Below are 21,840 nucleotides of genomic sequence, written 5' to 3'. Positions count from 1 at the left end.
ACCCCTCACTTATCTGAAGTTTTCCTTGTGACTGTACTGTATCTTAGGGGAAATTTTACATTATTTTACATAAACATAAGGTGCTGTAAAGTAACACTGTATTTCAGGGGTGCTGTGGATGAAAATGTTGTTTACAGGGGTGCCCTGAGACCAAAGTGTTTGAAAACCTCTGTCCTAGTGTATACGTTAAAGTGTATATTCATATGTGACGTTCATGTGTGTTCACATGTGTGTTCAGCTCTATGTGAGAATGATGTCCTGTTGAACCACAAGTATTCAATTAATGGGCATGTTGTTCATAAAAATATTGTCTGATTTTCATTTTGTCCTATAAGCATGAGCAATATTGCCCAGTTTTAAATAAAGTAGTTGTTTTACATGAATTTCAGCTAAATCATTAAAAACGCCTAGCTCTTTCAGTGTTTAATGTGATATAGCAAAGCAAGAATGCAAACATTTACCATATATATCATATGAATTGTTTGGTATTGAGTCAAAGTCAATGTATCATGATGATTTGTTAAGTAAAAATGTATATTAGTGTTGTTTTTTTTAAACCAAATACCCCCCGGGTCAAAATGACCCGAACAGAACGAAGGTGTAGTGAATCTGAACAGAACTTAAGGGTTAAAACGCTAGAAAGCAGTAAATCGAAACATTTTAACACTCATCTTTTATTTTCCCTAAATAGAACCTAAAATATGAACCCTTGTTGTAAATAAAATAAAGTTGTCTTCAAATGCTGTCACTTGATCTAATGATAAGCTAAACGTATCAAGGGATTGTTCTAGGAGAGCTATGATCCATCTGCATTCTCACTCATCAAGCATATTGTTGTTGACCTCACATTCTGGACTGAAGAATTGGACAGCAAGGGGAAAACTCTTCCTGTTCCATTTATTTGATGCATCTGTCTTGAGAAAATCACCCACTGCCTTCTGAGCAATTCATAATCACACTGACATAACCCCATTTACATATGATCTCTCTCCAAAATGTTTGTTTTAAGTGATTAAAACTAATAATAATGGGTCAGTCCAGAAGCCCCTATTGCATTATCTAACTATTAAGCGACCCGATGTCTGTCCGAAATAATCCTCTACTTGGGTGACAAATATGTCCTCTTCTGATTGGTCAGACTGCATTGAGTCCAGTCCCTTCTCCATCCTTCAAGTCTTTCAAGGCCACGCTCTCCTCCTTGGACCTACACTCAAACAGACAGACAGACAGACAGACAGACAGACAGACAGACAGACAGACAGACAGCAAAGACTGACAATCAAACTAATTTTTTCTTACACAGCTGATGCTCCATGCAATCCGTCAAAGTAACTAAGTAGGCTATGTACACTTTTTATTTATTTTTTCTTCTTAACAGACCCAGAGTAATTTAAACTTTAGTTTTAAACATGTTTGTATTTTAGTTTGTTTTAATGTAGCCTACACTGCTGTATCAATGTTTGCTTGCATATTATCTCTGGGTCAGCTGTGGGGTCTGGCAGCCTAAAGGTGTCGTGAGGTCGCACCTACAGTATATATTGGAAGAGCGCTGATCAATCAGGCCTTCTGGTGTGTGTAGACTTCTTCCTGTCCTTTGATGTTAAGCTTTGATATGTGATTTCCTATTTCCTGTCATTGAGTCAGATGACAGCTGTCTATCAGGTGTCATGACAACGGTAATCGGAAATGATCCGCGCTCGATAGATAAACCTACGGCAGAAGGTCCCTTCCCACGTAGCGCCTACTCCGTCTGCTGCGTGTGCGCGTCGCCATGGGAACCAAAGCGTTCAGTGAAAGGGGTGGGAACCCGTCGCCGCCGAGGCTTTGCTTAACCATTACGATCGCTACGGCGATTACGTCATAGCAGCCGTAGTCCCACCTCACGTTGCGGTAGTAGAAACGGTCTGCTTAATGTCGCTATTATGTAAGAGACACAGTAACCTGGCCGCTGCAAGGTGGGACAGGTCCCAGCTCTCCCGTACAGGCTTTTGCTATGCTGTTTGCCATTCTTGGATTATGCTGTTATTGCCTTAAAAAAAACTATATTAGATATAGTTAAGGTTTTAGAGTGAAATTCTTATTAATCAAATTGCACGTACCATCTCTCCTCCACATCCTCTATGGTGTCAGGGAGGGGGGCGTTGAGAGTCTCAGGCAGGAAACAGGCGAACACCGCAGCTATCATTGCAGCGCCGCCATACACCACACTGGGAAGTGCTGGGAGCACCTGGGAGAAACAGAATTATATGTGAAGTTGGTGACATGAATTAGTTAGTTGTCAGTTATATTGATCATTAATTAGACTACTTGTGTGGGCCAGTTAGTAGTCAAGAGAGTCTTACCTCATCCAACATGAGCACAGCAGGAGCTGCCATACTTCCAATCCGTGACATGGTCAACACAAAACCATAGCCTGTCTGTCTGGAAATATAAAATATAAAAGGCAATGTAACAAACAGTGAGTATTGAATCAAAGCTCATCAAAGCCACTGAAAAAGTTATTCTATGCAGTAAGACGCCCTACGGGCGAGAAGCGCAGAGGTTGCGCACATGGGTGCGTGCACATGGGCATGGGGTGACAGCAGACTGCTGAGCGAACGCTGGCGCTTTGGCATGGGATTGACTTTGACCAAAGAAAGCACAGACCTGGTTGATTGTTTACGTTGGCCAAAATGGGGCCATATCTTACAATAAATGCGAGCAATCTCTGTGAGTATGTCCAAATATGGTAGATGACTGACCTCTGACTTCATAGATGTCTGATGTCATAGACCACATGTCAGATCAGGTCAGCTACAGTATATCCTTCTGCTGAGCTGGGATGAGGTGTCACGCACTGGGACTGATGCACACACACGTGTGACGCTGGATTGCTAGCCTATGGGTCATCAAATATTTTCCCGATTCTACTGGACGTCACCTTACAAGTCGATGACGTAACCGAAACAAAAAGCTTTTCCCTTTCTTTAGGAATTAAAAGGAGAACAAAAAAAGCCACAATGTGGGGTGCCCGCTGGCCTAGTGGTCAAGGCGCATACCACATACAAGGCTATGATGCCTGCTGGCGTCACCGGTTCGATTCCCGATCCGGACGACCTTTGCCACATGTCATTCCCCGTCTCTCTCCCCATTTTCTGTCAGCCTACTATCCTATCAAATAAAGGCATAAAAAGCCCAAAAACAAATGCCACTCTTTTCACATTGGCCTGTTATAGCGCCACAACTTTTGCCAAACTCATTTTTGGAACAAAATGCCTCAAATCATGCATGCAGCGTCACATTGCCTTTAAAGGCACCCTTTTCACATTGGCCTATTATAGCGCCACGAGGAGGCCAACAAAACCTACCTGACCTGCCGCTGCCGTAGTTTTTCTTTGATTTATTTTCCCACTTTCTCTTGCTTTTTTTTCCCTTGCAGCTTTTTTGCTCTCCTACTTTTTCCTGGCTTGGCCACTTTATCGCTGCTTGCAGCTATATTTTGTATTTTATTTTTGCTTCTCAAGTAACCCCAACACACACATAAGATGTACCTGAGGACAGTAGGGTAAAGCTCTCCAGTGAAGAGGTACACACAGGTGAAGGAGGCCGAGGTGAAAGCTTTTCCTATACAGGCCAGAGCTGTCCTGACGGTCTGCATGTCTGACGACACCAGAGCAGAGGAGAAGAGATGAACAGCTTATGGGTCACATGGGCCCCACATTCTTCACACATAAAGATATATTTTAACAACAACAAAACCACGTAATGATGCGAAGCCTGCGGAGCTAGTTCTGATTGGGGTTGGCTATTTCTTTTTTGCTCTCACCACCACCCTAGCATACACCTCTGTTTCTATGATTCCCTTATGGGGTCAATTTCATTATTATACACAAAATGTGAATCAATTTGGGCCAGCAGTTAGGTATTAACACTGTGATTGTGATTTAATTCTGGCGAGGCTTCTACAAAGCTATTACAGGCCGTTAAAAAATTAAACTGAAACTGTAGCGCTATATAGTTCCTGAAAGTCATCGCTGACCAGTGGTGTAATGTAGGCTACATTAAGTACATTTACTCAAGTACTGTACTGAAGTACAAATTGCTCGCATCGTGATGCATTGTGAGCTTGTAGATTGGCTATTTTCAAAGGTTTTAGTAGTTTTGGTACGTATATTTTGATCATAATACTTTTGTAGGCCTACTTTTACTCAAGTAACATTTCCAACATGTTTATATTGTGTTATTGCTACTTTTACTCAAGTAAAACATTTGAGTACTTTTCCCACCACTTGTCGCTGACACTTGTCATATTAGCCTACACGATCGCTACCCGATGCGTGTTGCGAGTCCCTTTAGTTACAGGGGAGGGCTGCCCGGGTGGGTGATTTATAAAATGATCACGCAGCGACACAATATTATCTAATTCTCAGAATGTAAAAAAAAATGTCTATAAAGAGTTAAACTTGGGTGGGTGTGCTTAGTTTACCAGGCTAATGTTTCGCTCAAACCGAGGTAGGCTACTGCATGTCGGCTTCGACTTGTGATCTTTAGTTTTAGGTCCCTGCTACACGGAGCTGGGTATTTCTGAAGCTAGACATTTCTTTGTGCGGTTGGGGCGTGCGCCCACACAAAGCTGGATATTTCGGCCGCGAAACTGGTGCTTTTTTAAACCGGATAAATAAGTGAAGACATTGAAAAATATCCGATTCACTGGATCCGTGTAGGCATGGAACGCGGATATCTCTGAAGACTTTACTGTGTGTGTGCTTGTCCCCCTAGTGGAGGTCTGGGGACTCAGATTATTTTTGACCTAGATATCTTTGTCGTGTGGACCTAGATATTCTGAAAAACCGGGGTATATGAAATATCCAGCTCAGTCTGGCCTAGGCCTTAATATTCCTAAAATAATATCCTATGGAATGGAAGTGATGTTTTACAATTCTTTGTTGTTTTGTCCAGTGAGTGAGACCTGGTTTACCCAGCGTCCAGTTCTGAGAAGCCCTGTAGTCACGTTACTATAGTAACCCAACACTGGACAGATCTACAGTACAAGCTCACAACGTGTTGCGTCCGCAACGCGTTGTGAGCTTGTAGATCTGCCATTTTCGAAGCGTTACCCGCTGCGTTGTACGGGGAAGTATAACTCGGGCTTAGGACTGTGGAGCTGTCCTCACATCAATGCTTTTCTAGGTGAATATCTCGTCAATAGGCGTATTTGGAGCTGAAGATGGACGATAGTATTTGTTTTGCTTATCGCACAACCCTAGTGTGTGTGTGTGTGTGTGTGTGTGCGTGCGTGCGTGCGTGCGTGCGCGTGCGTGCGTGCGTGCGTGCGTGTGTGTGTGCACATTTCTAACCTGTAGGAACAAAGATGTTGGCGAAGATGATGATGGCAGCGAAGCTGAGGCAGGTTGCCTGGCTAACTCGTCGTCCACAGTAAGTGAGCATGCCCAGTGCAAACAGCTTGGCAGGAAAATCCACCGCACCAAAGATGATCTGCATGAGGTAGATGTTCACCTGAGCCAATAGGATAAGATTATTATTGAGGGCCCAAGCCTAAATGTCTATCATAAACCGTTTTAGAATTCATCGTGCACCACAACATGACAGCTTGGATGTGGTGGAAATGGATGGAAGAAGGAAGAGGCCGAGGATAGACCCCTGGGGGTCGCACCAAGTTCTGGGCCCTGGGTACAAGGATTCACTGCGGGCCCCCCATGAATGTTCTTCCTATGAGGGGAGGGGGTTTAACCCATTTAGACAGGGAATGCATTATTACACGTTATTTTGTGCTTTAACTATTGAAAAATAGCAGATAAACAAGCTCACAGCGAGCTTGTAGATATGCTAAAATGTGCTATTTTTGAAAAATCGCTTGTATATATGCTATTTTTCAATAGCTAAAGTATAACATAATTAAGACCCTCCACCTTGGGCCCTAGTAACTCAGTCCCACTTTCCCCTTGTGACGCCCCTGCCTGTGGGACCTCAGTCCCACAGTGATCAAAAGAAAAGCAGCCAAAAGTCATCCACCAGGCAGAGTCCTGGGCACCAGCTTACACCCTCCACAGACACAGGATTTCAAGTCCCTGGTTGTGATTGGACAACCGGACCCATCGGCTTCACGGATTGGCCGTAGCCGAGCTTTGTGTCAAGTTACCGCTCTGGGTACTCAAGCGACAAGTACAACGGGCCTTAATTAAACGCAATATACTGTAAAGTAACTAAGTATGTTTACTCAAGTACTGTACTTAATTATTTAAATGTTTTTACCCACTGGAGTATTTCTACTTTTCTGTACTTTTAATTCTACTCCACTACATCTCGATCAGGGACACATATCGTACTTTGAATTATTTGACAACTTTAGTTACTGATTATTATTACAAAACATACATTAACCAGTTCAGCCCTATATACATATCAGTGATTCTCTAAAGATGTTTTGACATTTTACACATTTCAAAACTTAACTTTCTGCAAAGTGAGTAGGCTCTACTGTTTTGGTACATTTTGATGTAAAACCTTTTGTTCTTTTACTCACAAATTGAAAACAATCTGAAGCACTTACCCCAAACTTCTGCAGGTCCATAGCCAGACCATAATATGCAAAACTGGTAGAAAACCTAGGCAAGAAAGAAGAAATCCATACTAGTTCTTGGATATTAGATTATGAGAGTCTGTAGCTTAATATTCATATTAATACTACTAATAATAATAACATCTTCTCTGGATACTATTCTATCTCTTGGATAGGCTACTGTATACAGTTTCCTGGTTCCTCTACGTGATTCCGATACTATTTCCTGTATGCTTCAGGATGCTACTGCTTTGCTTGCCTATACAACACACTATTATTACCACTTCCGTAAAACATAACATATATTTCACACATTTCACTGGCAATAGATGGATAGACAAACTGTAATGTCTAGGGATGTAACGATACATTTTAATAGCGATTCGAATCACGATACATGGTTGACGATACGATACATGGACGATATTGGTTCATTCATGGCGATACGATACGACTCGATTCAATGATTTAAAATCGATATAGTAACTATTTAGCAAAGAAATTAAATCTGTGTGAAAGGTGAGGATAGTGCAGGTTTTTAAGGGAAACATGTATAAGTAAACGCAGTGATTATCTGGCAAATACATGGTCATTGTATATTGACAAACCTGCACCTTGAAATGAACACAGAGATTACACACATTTATCGATAGACCAGTGTAGCTATATGGAAAAGAAAAGTAATTAAACCCCTCCTTTTCATTTTTTTCTTCTTAAAAATGCTAAATACAATGCACAAGTAGGTAGTATCAATACAATCGATTCTTTGCACTGCCGATTCAATACGATACAAAACAATACAATACAAATAATACGATTCGATTTGAGCTGTTTTCATTTCGATCTACTTTGATTTTTTAAGTTAAAAACGATATTTCGATACAGTTACTATATCCTTACACCCCTAGTAATGTCCTTTAAAGTCACATTTCTCCAATACAAGAGTCCAGAAATAATTAATATTTTGGCCATGTGTGTGTATTTCTGCCCAATAGGCTACCACACAGCAAACCAACAAAATGTATAAATATATGCCATTGTTTACTCACCATACAGCTACCAGGCAGATTGATATCCGTCTCATGCCTTTGGTCTTTAACAGGTCATACGCTGTGAAGGTTGTCTTACTGGACTGTATCTCTTTATGCATATGGGACTGTAGGACCTAGACACACACACACACGCACGCACGCACGCACGCACGTACGCACGCACGCACGCACGCACGCACAATAAACTTGTGTCATTACTAAAGGGGCACAACAGTTCGTTGTTGTTGTTGTTGTTGTAAATTATGTGGTAAAATACACTATATTTTGATAGCAGTTATTGATATATACTGTAGGTAGTGACCCAGCTTAAATTAGCTACACACACAGATGTTGTTGGATGGTAAAAAGGGGATGATTTTATGATGTCATTAAATCAGTATATTTAAAAAAAAAAAAAAATACACAGGGAAGACATCTTTGCATATGTGACTGGACACGGCTGACAGTTAGTCATTGATTTTTTTTTTTTTTTTTTTCATTTTCATTTAAGCTGGGGATCATAGCTACAAAATGATATATTGGTTGTGGAGATTGACCCAACCGTTTTGAAGATTTAGCTTATAGAATGATGCCATGCTGAAATAGTACTTTTGAGATATTCAAGTTTTAAATACATTTCTAACCTGCAATGACCTGACTCCGCCACATGGGGAAGTAGAGAGCCAATCTTCAATTCAAAGAAGCTTTATTGGCATGAGAACACAAACGTTTACACAGTGGTGGAAAAAGTACCTACATTTTATAATTAAGTAAAAGTATCAATACTACAATGTAGAATCACTCTGTTACAAGTAAAAGTCCAGAATTAAAAATGTACTTGAGTAAAAGTACAAAAGTATTGGTATCCAAATGTACTTAAAGTACCAAAAGTACAAAATGTTTGAAAATAGCAGATCTACAAGCTCACAACGTGTCACACCGCAATGCGTTGTGAGCTTGTAGATCGGCTATTTTCAAATAGCCTTGGTATAACATAGGGCTAAAGTGGTTTATGTATGTTTTAAACTTTAGTTATTGCTTTGTAGATTTAGATTTTAATAGCCCAAAACATACATTAACCACTTCAGCTGTTATTGTAGCCTATACACATTTTGGCCATTTGAAAATAGCTCACATTGTGAGCTTGTAGATCTGATATTTTAAAAATATATTTATTTAATACCGGACTTCTACTTGTAACAGAGTATAAATTGCAGTAGGCAACTGCCTACTGATACTTTTATGTGAAAAGGAAAGTATTTCTTCCTATAGAGGCACAAAGTTCTATGGGGCACAGTTTTCGTCTACTCTACGTTGCTCTACGGGAATGCACGTGCGCAACACCAGAACTCGTGCCCTATCGAAATTGGTCGGCTAACAGTGCTAACTGTGCTTTATGTAACATCATCGAGTGTTTGTGTAACTTCAGTCAGATTGAAGGATCATCTGACTCTGATAATAAACCACAATCTACAGGCTACGCTTAACCGCCTCGCGTTGTGAGCTTGTAGAAGAGCAAAAATAGAGTTTGGTCGCGTTTTATACAACAGATGCCTACGTTAGCCTGCAGCTAGCGCTAGCTAACGTTAGCGTTAGCCGTTAGCCACTCATCAGCCAGTCATCCAGAATAGTCTAATAAGTCAATTTTCCGACGGCGAGTGAACAATCATTCCATGTGTCCTTCTGATGGATTTTTTTCCTGGCTGTGAATGTTTTTATTGTCCAAAAAGAAAACGCTCTGAACGTTAAAACTAGATAGTTAACGATGACACACTGTTCTAAGTCAAAGCTAAGCTAACTCAGTGACAAAGGACACTCCTCGCCATCCGGTCCAGGCAGGAAACTGATCATTTTTTTCCCCAAAACTCGAGAAGAAGAACAGTCAACGGCTGAATAATGAATAAATAAATAATAGATTAAATCATTATAACAACGTAACGTGGTTCATTTGGAACAAACGTGGCACTACATGAACGGGATAAATACTGTGATTTGCAACGCTAGGTAATGGAGAGCCGATATTACCTTATTTGGCTACAAATGGCTAACACAGGGTGGTGAAACTAGCATGTTAGCTGTATTCTGGGAGGACCAACAGAATTATGTCCCGATCTCTCACATTAATTAAAAAACGTCTTATTTACATGCAGAGTTAAGCTCTGGCGTTTAAGTGAAATGTAGCCTGATATTTATGAAATGCTTTAGTGGCTTTATCACATTTTAGTGAGGAAAAAAAAAGGTATTTTCAGCCCCTGTCTAAAGCTGTACTTTCCGAGATGACTGCCCCTCAGGGAAACTGGGACACATATTTTAACCACACCTGGGGTCTATTAGAGTCATGTCAATTGACACATACAAAACAGAAAAAAGTAAAAAACTATGGCACCACCTCTTTAAACATTAACTGGTATCAATGTTCGCCTGTCAGCCAATGAAGGCCAACATGTGCTGTCCAAAACACTAACCTCGCCCACCAGGCTTTCTGGGGGAAAGCCTGATGTTCGTTCACAACATGCCGTTCGGTTTCCGCCTAAAGCGCGGAAACCACTAGAAGAAGCGGCGTCGCTTTGATTTGGTTCCCCCCGTTTGTTTCCCCAATCCCTATTAAAATGCTCAAGTAGCCTAGTGTAGTCTTGCCAGTCGCTACGAGTCTGACTAAAAGATGCATATGGGTCAGTGACGTGACGCCCCAAAAAACATGTTTTTTAAAAAACTTTAAATAGCAGGCATAAAAATTATTTACTTTTGTTCTACTCACTCTCAACTTTATGGAAACACATTTTGTTTTTAGATATTTTATTGGAATCAGACTTTATTGAGCAGTTTGTTGTACTTGTGCCTAAAACCGTCATCTGGTGTGACATGACAATAATTGTTCATAAAATGAAAATGGAGTACACCTTTCTTAAGTTACTCACTTTATCAAAGTCCTTTATCATAACTAACCTGTGATCCACTATAGTTTTGTGAAAATTAATTGAATCTGTATATTTTTTTCATAATCAACACTCTGTGTGAGGCCCATGTTGTCGATCTTTCAACATATTTTAATTTTATTCTGACAAAAACTTTCTTTAAAATTACACAAATATTTGTGACTCTTCCTGATACTATTTTCTATGTAAACCATACACATTTTTTCGGTTTCATCATTAATAAAGGTATGATTTCTCACTATTTGGAATGTCACACCAGATGACTTAGTGTCACACCAGATGACCATATCTTCATGTGTCAAAGCAAACTGTGTTTTAACCTACCTATTAGTGAGTACTGAACTTTACTGATTGATTAAACAATTACCCAGGAAAAACAGCAACAGTAAAATTGCTTTAACATTAAATAACATGGCCTTAATATTTCTGAACAGGATAGTATTGTTGGGCCTTAACATAGGATAACAAAGAATTGTAGTAGTAGATGGATGATGAGGATGTGCACAGGAATGCTACGCACACCTAAGTCTTCTGCCGGCCCACGGCAGAAGGATCTTAAAGAGACAATAAGGTGCATAGCCACACTGGGAGCCAAGGCAACATTTTATTAACACCAATTATTGGAAACAACTCAGCATTCAGGTGTATTACTTTTTTCCGAAGTCTCCTGAACTTGAACACAGCATTTTGAGTTGAACAAATTTATTTACGAATCATGTCGTTACACCACATCTCCACTAGCTAAAGAGTGCTGGGTTGTGCAACTCCGAAAATAGCTGATCTACAAGCTCTCGCAGCACAATGCGTTGAGAGCTTGTAGATCAGCTATTTTCGCTATGTTTGTCTCGGGTCCTACCTTACCTCATTGTCCAGTCCAGTGAGTGAAAGTACAAAAGTATTAGATTAGATTAGAATAGACATTTAGACTGCATTGTACATCAGCCAGTCACATTTGGTGAGGGTATAGACATTTAGACTGTATTGTACATCAGCCAGTCACATTTGGTGAGGGTAGCAAACCGTTTGCCCTGTTGCGGTTCTGCTATGCCACAGACAACTTCCTGCTCTTTGTAGAAAATGCAGTCTCGCCCCTTTGGCCAGACAAAACCATTTTTCATTTTTCCAAGTTGATTCATGCAGTTTATCTCTAGCCCCTCCTTATTAATGGTAACAATCTGCCCCACATATGGCTTTCCCTCATATTTGATTATGACAAACTGTCCTTGTGTGTATTCATCTGAGGAGGTGTCTGAATCCTCAGCTTGGGCCTCTCCAATAGATGCACTTGTGTCCAGCACCTGAGTAGAAGACCTTCAGGAGGAGACATTTAAATGTAATTTATTTGTCAGGTAGATTGTTTTTAGTAGTAAAATGTAATTACTAGCAAGTCCTCAAGTTTGCCAAGTATGTTATACTCACTGAAAAGTGTTACCACAATATAAGGTTTAGGTTTCTGTGAAGGGGTTTCTGCTCTGTCTGATGAATTTGCTGTATCACCGAATGAAGCTAAATTAAATTATGTAAAAATGTTTAAAACGTTGTTTTAAACATGTTAAAATGTTTTAAATGGACAAAAGAAACATGGGACTTGTTATTTATTGTTATGTCTGTAGGAAAATACAGTATATATCATCTGGTGTGACAATCAAGTCATCTGGCGTGACAAGCAGATATGTCACACCAGATGACGAAGTGTCACACCAGATGACGTTTTCTGCATTTAGGACTACCTTGAGGCTACCAGGTACACATTAGCATGCTAACAACATGCTAGCTATAACAAAACAACCTAGATTTACATGTAATTATGACCAAAGTTTCAAATAACTTTTGCTTTATTAATGAAAAAGGTGTCACACCAGATGACATCCAGAAGTGCCACACTTGTCAAAGTTTCAACAAGATGGCATTTCATGAAAATGTTAAAATCATAACTCACCTCAGACACCTGTCTTGCAGTTGTGCTGGGAGTGCTGAATAGCCTTACAGAAGAAGGACCTCTCTAGCCCAGTAGGTGTCCAAATTATTGCCTGTTTAATTTTTCCAAACTAGTGTCACACCAGATGATTTTGGTTTGGGGGACAAAATCTTTTTGATCAGAAATGACTGAAAACATTATGCTTGGACTTTGAAAAGATATAGGCTCACAAATAGACATTTTTTTTGCCTAAATTCATTTTTAAATGAATTTTAGCAATTCTTTTTCTTAGTTTTATTCAAGTTCCCACTTTGAGAAACAAGGTCGGGACAGTCACACCAGATGACATTTACCATGTTTGGTTGAAGATTCTGAAGAAATGAGGAATGAAATGTTTTAATTTTGAGTAAGTTCACATAAAGCTTAATGTCCTGCACAATATTCAGAAGGTTTTTGACAAATATATTTTTTATTTATACATGTTTGACACCGAGGACAGCGAAAACGCTACGTCACGTCACCCACCCATATACCAAACTAATATTCCAAAAGCAAAACTACTCTGCGAGTTTATTAGGTAGGCCCTAAAAGTATGTCCTTGAGCGCAGGGGAATATTTTGGGTTAAAACTGAATCCGGTTTGATCTCTCGATCTTTATGGCAAATTGTAGTCCTTTGAGGACTACAACGTGACGTGTTGTGGTTTCCGCTCCAGACCGGTTACAACCCCGAAAAGTGAGGTGATCCCAGACTACCAAAACACTGACCTCCAGAGTAATCTTTTCCACCATCTCGGGTTTTCCGTTCATCCTGGCCACTCTGTGCAGACCCTGCAGTGCTTCCTCTGAGCGACCATTCAGAACCAACCAACGGGCTGACTCTGTGTACCACCTGGCCAATCAGAAGTGACATTCAATCTCAGATGGACCAATCAGAGAAAAAGCTCAATCAATGTTATTTTCAGACTTTGCGTGACAAAAGCTGACCTTGAATATTACAAGTGTTGCATTAGCAAGGCATGTTGGTGCAGCAAGGTTGTCACCTTTAGATGCCGTTCGTAAAGAGATCGGCAAGAGATTTCCCTATCCAGATTTGACTTTTAAGGAATCTTACTCGTGGTGACTTTCCCTTGACATCGATTTCCCTTCACACAGGGGTGTCGCACCAAATTCTAGCCCCCCATGAATGTTTTTCATAGGGGGAGGGGGTTTAACCCATTTAGTCTGGGAACGCATTATTAGGCATTATTCTGTGCTTTAACTATTAAAAAATAGCAGATATACAAGCTCACAGCGTGGCACCGAGTGCCGTGCTGTGAGCTTGTAGATCTGTTATTTTAGAAAAATCATGAAAAGTCTTTGAATATTTCAAATCCTTCTAAGGTTTTTTGAAAACCCCCTATGTTTCTATGTCAGTGGTGCTCAAACCTTTTCATGTGAAGGACCCCCAAAATGATATGTATTTGGCCACAGACCAGCATCTCAAAATATTTCGTTCCAGGGACCCCCCAGAAGCAAAATCTCAGTATAAAAAATGCATATATTCAAAGATGTGCACACATTTTAACGACTTTTCAAAAATAGCAGTGAGCTTTTTCAATAGCTAAAGTATAAAAAACCAAGGCCCCTCCAATTCAGTCCCACTCTAGCCTCAAAGCACTTTTTGGATCTCTGTTCTAATTGTCTTTTTAATTGTCGCCTGTAATAGAGCATCGCAGCGGAAGTGGTTTACTGGTGCCACTTAAAAATCGTCATTCATTTTCCCCATAGACTTTTACAAAACTATGTATAACAATTATGTTAAGCCTAGAACCAAGCCATCCAGGATGGCAGTGAATCATGACCAGAACACCTTTGATCCTATGTAAAAATATAGTTTTTCATATTTTTTTATTTTGTATGGTCATGATTCACTGTCATGCCACATTCTCATAATATAATTCGGTTTAGTCATGCGAATGGGAGGGGTGAAGTTGCCACATTCTTGCATATTTAATTGATACGTTTGCGCTCACACACATTGTCATCCGAAACAAGGAATCGCTGAGTCCACGTCTGTCCACGGGACATGTATCCAAGCTGCATAATGCCTCCTCCATCTCCCTGTGTTTAATAATTCTTCAAGTTCAACTCACAATGTAACCACAGGACCCCCGCAAATATCTATCTGCGGTCGACGGTCGTAAACGGGCGATCAAAAAAAAAACCATGCGGCGGCGGGGACTCGCAAAATCTACCAGCAATAAACCAGACAGCAAATAGGCCTACTTGAGCAAGATATGACTATCTACGAAGAGGACAACGTCTCTCTCTCTCTCTCTCTCTCTCTCTCTCTCTCTCTCTCTCTCTCTCTCTCTCTCTCTCTCTCTCTGCCCCTCGTCTTGCCCTCCGCTGGCTCCTTCTCTGCGCTCCGCGGCGCGCGTAAAGCGTCTCCATTTGGACATGATTGCACAGAGAGCAAGAGAGAGAGAGCGCGCGCGCGAGCGAGGGCGAGAGACCCACACATCGGCCTATATTATATTATATGATATACAAGTGACTCCAGTGGCACTTTCCTTTGATCTAACTGTGAGCAACTCCTCACAAATAATACACTATGTGCGATCGAGGGAGCTGTGATCAGAAATGAAATCAATGAGGGGAGGAGGCGGCCAGAATGGTCAGAAATCTAATGAGAGCAGACGGTCTGGAGGGGGATTTAACCTTTTATAAATAACTATGGATTTAACCCGCACATGGCTCTATATTGCCTGTATTTGAGACGGATGGATTCACACCAACAGTGAAGCGTTTGCTGTAGCGAATCGAAACCACCGTTTTTTTGTGGATTTGCATTCGTTTCTTCGATTCGAAAAAGAATACGGATGTGTCTTCACACATGCCCAAACGTTGTGTATTTTCCGACAATACGTTAGAGGATTCGTTTTAATCGCAATAAAACGTGCCTGTGTGAATGCCGCCTAAGTGGCACCACTAAAGCACTTCTGCTGCCATGGACTGACCAGCTCCAGGAGAAGAAGAGGAAGTAGGGTGCACACACTGCCACCTGCAGCTTCCTCCAGTCCCTCAGACTGAAGGCCATCCCAGCCAAGACCATCTGACCGAAGGTGAAGAAGAACGAGGACAGGGTCCCCACCAAGGTCCGTGTCTTGGTAGGAATCCACTCCACCTCTGAGAGAGAGAGAGAGAGAGAGAGAGAGAGAGAGAGAGAGAGAGAGAGAGAGAGAGAGAGAGAGAGAGAGAGACTGTGGTGGGAAAAGTACTCATATCCCTTACTTAGGTAAAAGTATCGATACTGCAATATAGAAATACTCCGTTACAAGTAAAAGTCTGGAATACAACAAGTACAAAATTATTGGTATAAAAAATTACCAAAAGTATAAATACAAAATGTTTGAAAATAGCAGATCTACAAGCTCACAACGAGTCTTGATATGCTATTTTCAAATAGCCTAGGTATAAAATAGGTTAAATTGGATTAATGTATGTTTTATAATATTATAATTTATATCTGCAAAGTAACTAGTAAAATGTTCAAATAAATGTAGTGGAGTAAAAGTACATTGTTTGCCTCTGAGATGTAGTGGAGTAGAAGTACTGGAAATTGGAAATACTCAAGTACAAATACCTAAAAATGTAAATAAACATGCAGTAATCCTGGTCTCTATACTGCCTCCCCCTGGCATGAGCTCATTTCGGGGCTCTCCCCAGGTTGGCAGAGGGAGAGCAGAGCCCAGGATTACAGTTTAGGCACTGGGTGAAATGGGTTACCAAATCGTGCCATAATAATAATAATACAAAATAGAGAGACACAGAGATTCATAGCATTGTGCGTGCGTGTGTGTGCATACGTGCACATACTTAGAGTGCCACCATTGAGGCTGACCCCAGAAACAGACATTCCAGTGAGGAAGCGCAGGGCACAGAAGGTGATGTAGGACTGAGACAGAGCTGTGAAGCAGCCCAGTGTAGCCATCTGAAAGTATGACCATACTAGGATCCCCTTCCTGCCAAACCTGGGTGAGAGAGAGAGAGCGAGAGTGGGGCGGCATAGCTCAGGGGTAGAAAAACCATTATTAGAGCACGAAGGGTTCCCGAAGGGTTCCCAGTTTGAATCCGGGCTCCCCTGAGTTAATGTTGAAAGGCGAGGTTGCACCATGTCTTGGCCAGTGAGCCGGCTGTCTGTCCGTCACGTCGTTACACTTTTTCCTTTCACGCCCTACTCTTATCTCCGGCACCGTTGCCCCTATCCATGCCAAATTTTGCACACACACTCCTTGGCTGGCAAACCACAACCTCCGCCCCTGAATTCTCACATGTCCCTCTTCTAGCGCCACCATGAGGTTGCCGACCTGATGGTCGCTTATCTCCCGATTAGGGAGTCCTACTGGTGTATCGGACCAGTTACCCATATATGGAGACTCGTACCCATATATGGAGATCCATGTACTGTATATGGAGATATGCTGTGAGGGCCCAAACATGCTTACTCAGTTATTCGTTATGTGAAAGTCCTATGATGTCTATGACATCATACCCTTTTATGCCCATACATGGAGATCCCTGTCTGTAGAACCAGCCACACAGATATGGGCTGTCTTGGCCATCTGTCTTGGCCATATATGGATTCTGTTAGTGTGGTATGTGGCCGATGTGGGCTCCATATATGGGCATTCCCATATGAAGTCCTGTAGATATGGGCTTAATATTGATCAGGGAACTCCATATATGGGCATAAAAGGGATTCTGTTAGTGTGACATCACAGTGAAGCAGAGCGTGATGTCAGAGCGGCAAACCCATTCTGTTAGAGTGGTTCCCCTGACATCACAGTGATGTCAGAGCATGATGTCAAAACCGGCAAAACCCGTAAAAAAGTGTACACGTCCAGACGGTCGCAATTAACCCGTTTAATCCCACCGGTCACAATAGTGACCGCAAATATTTTATTCATTAATGAGGCTATAAAATGTTACAAGATGATTCATTAATGTATTTCCAGCAAATATTGAAAAGGTTAATGGGTCTCAATGACATATGTGCAATGTCACATGATCACTTTAAATTGTCACATGACCAGAGCTGTTTACTTCCTGTCTGCACCCAGAAGAGAGGATGGCAGCATCAAAGCCCCAGAAGAAAAGGTTAGTAAAGTATCTTAACATAAAGATAATACAATGATTTTTGGTACACATCTTGTTTAAGGTGTCTAATATTGGTATATGCCTTTGCAATTACTCAGATTTGTTCAGTGTGGTAAAAGAACTACCAAAAATGTCAACGGCAACAATAGTGACCGGTGGGATAATCTGTGTACAAAAAATAAGGACATTTGATTTCAGTCCACTATATCTCCCCTTAAATAATACCAATTGTCATAGTGCTTTATATCATTTTTATCGTTGGTTAGTCACCTTTACAACGAGATATAGCTTGTAACCATCAGACCTCTGTGGAATGAGAAAAACAGCCAAATGTGTGGGTAGCGCCGAGTTTTGGGCCGTTTTTGATGCAGCCATGTTTGTTTACATTTGAAGAAAACATAATGGCAGCTTTCTCATGAATGCCTGAACGGATTTCCAAGCGGATTTTTTTGTTTGAAAGCTGTCAAAAGTGTGCACACACGTGGTGCATCATATAGGCATGGGCGTGCATGATCCATGCACTATGAATTAATTACATGGAAGTCTATGGAGACTGTAGCAACTCAGAACTTTTTTAAAGATTTTTTTAAAAGCAACAAATGTTTTAAGCTCAGTATCTGGGAGGCCCACAATTAAAGTGAATGCCAGCAGAACAGTATTGCAGGCCATTTTGGTAAATCTTTGGTCTGCGCTACCCACGCGTTTGGCTGTGTTGCTCATTCCACAAATGCCCGATGATATTAAAGGGAACATATAATGGACACAATTCAAGTTTACTTACTCTTTTTGCACGGTTTATATTGCATTTAGCTATAAACATACTAATACACATAGATAATTATTCTCTTTCTGCTGTTTTCTTTTAGTTTAACCTTGGCTCAAATCCTGGATATGTTGGATGAAAATGATCTCCCAGAAAATACATGCAACATTGCAGTGATTCCTCAAAGTGAGAAAGATGCTGTCCTCAGTGATTGTGATAGTGATGTGTCAGACACGGGCTATGAGGGGCAAACAAGCCATTTGCCAGCCAGGCTGTTGAATGCAAATGCTGAAATCATGCAAGAAGATGAGTCGGACGATGACCTCAACACCACACCCCAGCCAAAAGACTCAGCCACCACCAGCCGCCATAGGGACCAGCCAGATGCCTCAGCAGCCACTAGCCACCAGTCAGAAGACTCAAGGGCCACTAGAAGCCGAAGGGACCAGCCAGATGTCTCAGCAGCCACTAGCAGCCATAGGAGCCAGTCAGAAGACTCAAGGGCCACTGGCCACCACGGGGGCCAGTCAGAAGACTCAGCAGGCACTAGCCGTCAGAGGAGCCAGTCAGAAGACTCAAGGGCCACTAACCGCCAGAGAAGGCAGCCAGAAGAGCCAAGAGCAAAGCTTAATGTGGTCAAAAATAAAGATAGAGTGTTCAAACGTTCCAAGAGGCCTACCAACGCTGGTATTCCAGAACACATAGTATACAGCCCCAATGCAGCAGAATGTGTGAAACAAAGCTGCCCCAACCCAATGGATCTTTTCCTACATATGTATCCACCCACCCTGAGAGAAATCACTGTCGAAATGTCCAACCTCTACTCCACCCAGACCAAGGGCAAGCAACTGAATCTGAGTATGGATGAGCTCCTCACCTTCTATGGGATCCTCATCACAAGTGGATACAACACTGTACCAAGAAGACACATGTACTGGTCGGCTGACGGTGATGTACACAATGAGGTCATTTCAGATGCGATGCGGAGAAATCGCTTTGATGAAATAATGGCCTCAGTTCATGTGGTTGACAACACAAAGATCACTGATGACCCATTTTTTAAGGTTAGACCAATCTTCTCTGAGCTCAATCAGTCGTACAAAGTCATGCCATTTCAGGAATGGCTGTCAGTGGATGAGAGCATGATCCCATACTATGGCAGACATGGATGTAAGCAATTCATCAGAGGTAAACCAATTCGTTTTGGTTACAAGCTATGGAGCCTTGCCTCATCTAGTGGATACATGTACCACATGGAACCATATGCTGGATTGCACACCCTCCTCCCTGAAACAGGGCTGGGTCAGGGACCCAGTGTTGTCCTCGGTCTGGCAGAGCAAGCTCAGGTGCCTCAAGGTTGCAAGTTCATCCATGACAACTTGTTCACCACACTTTCACTCCTCGATGAGATGACAAAAAGAGGATATGGGTGCTGTGGAACGCTAAGGCAGAACCGCCTGTTTGGTGTCCCATTCACACCACAGAATCAGTTCATGAAGCTGCCCCGGGGAACCACTGAAGTACTCTGCCAAGGAGATAAGCTGCTGGCCCGTTGGAAGGACAACAGCATTGTCACAGTGGCAAGCAACATGGAAGAAAAATACAGTGCTATGACCATCAATAGATGGAACAGGCAGCGGCGTGCCATTGAGCAAGTCAAGCAACCATTGTGTATCAGTAGATACAACAAGTACATGGGTGGTGTCGACCTTCATGACCAACAGGTGTTAAGGTACCATGTTTCAATCAGGTCCAAGAAATGGTGGTGGCCCATCTTTTCATGGTCTCTCAACAGTGCCCTGGTGAACAGCCACCTCTTTTACAGAGATGTCATGGGAGGGACCATCGACCTGCTAACCTTCTCGCGGATCGTCGCACAGTCTCTGATGCAAAGGTTTGGCAAGAAACCACTGAGCCATGGAAGGAGATCTCTGATGGCTGCTACTGTTGAAGATCAGGCAAGATACGACAATGCTTCGCACTGGCCAATAAACACAATGAAGCGTTTCCAGAGATGTCGTCGTTGTGACAAACGCACTACCTATGCATGTGAGAAATGCAATGCACCACTACACATTGAGTGCTTCAAGCTGTACCATGGACTGTAAGAGTGAAGAGGAACTTTTTCCATTGCTTGATACCTGTTCCTAATGGCTACCTCTAGTAGATGTTTTGATGTTCTGTCATTATAAGCCTCTGCTTGAAAACATGTTGTAATGGCTACTTCTAGTAGATTTGATTTTGTTCAGTTAGTATAAGCCTCTGCTTGAAAACATGTTCTTATGGCTACCTACCGTATATGGCTATATACAGTATATTTTATTTTGTCAGTTGTTGCACTGAAGTAAGTTGCACTGTTCCACTGAACTAAGTTGCCTTGTTCCACTGAAGTAAGTTGCCCTGTTCCACTGAACCAAGTTGCACTGTTCCACTGAAGTAAGTTGCCCTGTTCCACTGAAGTAAGTTGCACTGTTCCACTGAAGTAAGTTGCCCTGTTCCACTGAAGTAAGTTGCACTGTTCCACTGAACCAAGTTGCACTGTTCCACTGAACTAAGTTGCACTGTTCCACTGAAGTAAGTTGCACTAATGTTGAAGTACATGCATGATTGTATTTTTTATATATTTTTTAGATTTATTTTGTTGTTCAGTCAGTATACGGCTCTACTCGAAAACATGTTCTTATCTAATGGCTACTTACCTAGTATATTTTATTTTGTTGTTCTGCTGTTGATGTTGAACTGAAGTAATTTGCACTAAAGTGTGTTGAAATACCTGAATGATTGTTATTTTTTTTGTCTTTGCTCTCATTTGGTGATTTCAGTATTCAAATTAGTGTTGTATAAGTCGTTTTAGTGTGGGGGTGGGATAGGGTGGGGGGGCGTGGTGGTGGTGGTGTGTGTGTGTGTGTGTGTGTGGGGGGGGGGGGGGGGGGTTGGCCCTTTGGGTTTCTGACAAAGTGCCCCCCTGAACAATTTTTTTTGTCTTTGCTCTCATTTGGTGATTTCAGTATTCAAATTAGTGTTGTATAAGTCGTTTTAGTGTGGGGGGGGGGGCATGGTGGTGGTGGTGGTGGTGGTGGTGGGGGGGGGGGGGGGGGGGTCCTTGGCCCTTTGGGTTTCTGACAAAGTGCCCCCCTGAACAATTTTTGTTGAATTAGCCCTGCTGTAGGATAACTATATTTATTATACACTCTTTAAATGGTTGTATAACACATTATCCCACCGGTCACAATTGTGACCGGTCATAAAACACACTTTTTCACCTACTTTTCCATGAAAATTTCTAAAAAATATGATTGATTATGTCAAAGGGTTACTAATGACACATGATTTGGATATTTTTATGTCTGGGAAAAATTCGGGATTAAACGGGTTAATGTGCAATGAATACAGTGATTTTATTTTTTGCTCTGTTAACACCATAGAGATGGGCTCTTTGAAGTGAGTTGGATCTATGGGAACCGTTCCTTTCAAAGAGCCGTTCAAAGACTCA

General features: G+C 41.6%; 1 protein-coding gene across 1 annotated transcript in view; it reads right to left on the bottom strand.

Annotated features, from left to right (window-relative positions):
- Positions 1-1,134: 1,134 nt before the first annotated feature.
- The window catches only part of LOC308286370 (solute carrier family 22 member 6-A-like), a gene marked incomplete at both ends in the record, with an annotated part of 41,436 nt that continues 20,730 nt past the window's right edge, over positions 1,135-21,840 (bottom strand). The window contains 10 exons of the mRNA XM_080727366.1: positions 1,135-1,204; positions 2,100-2,227; positions 2,343-2,421; positions 3,531-3,639; positions 5,337-5,496; positions 6,551-6,605; positions 7,609-7,724; positions 13,211-13,334; positions 15,445-15,613; positions 16,304-16,458. Coding sequence (XP_080583492.1) covers positions 1,135-1,204; positions 2,100-2,227; positions 2,343-2,421; positions 3,531-3,639; positions 5,337-5,496; positions 6,551-6,605; positions 7,609-7,724; positions 13,211-13,334; positions 15,445-15,613; positions 16,304-16,458 — 1,165 coding nt within the window. The remainder of the gene's footprint in view (positions 1,205-2,099; positions 2,228-2,342; positions 2,422-3,530; positions 3,640-5,336; positions 5,497-6,550; positions 6,606-7,608; positions 7,725-13,210; positions 13,335-15,444; positions 15,614-16,303; positions 16,459-21,840) is intronic.

This window comes from Nannobrachium achirus (assembly GCF_963921795.1).
Source record: "Nannobrachium achirus genome assembly, chromosome: 6".
In the NCBI taxonomy this organism is placed as follows: Eukaryota; Metazoa; Chordata; class Actinopteri; order Myctophiformes; family Myctophidae; genus Nannobrachium; species Nannobrachium achirus.
This window is presented reverse-complemented; position numbering and strand designations above follow the sequence as displayed.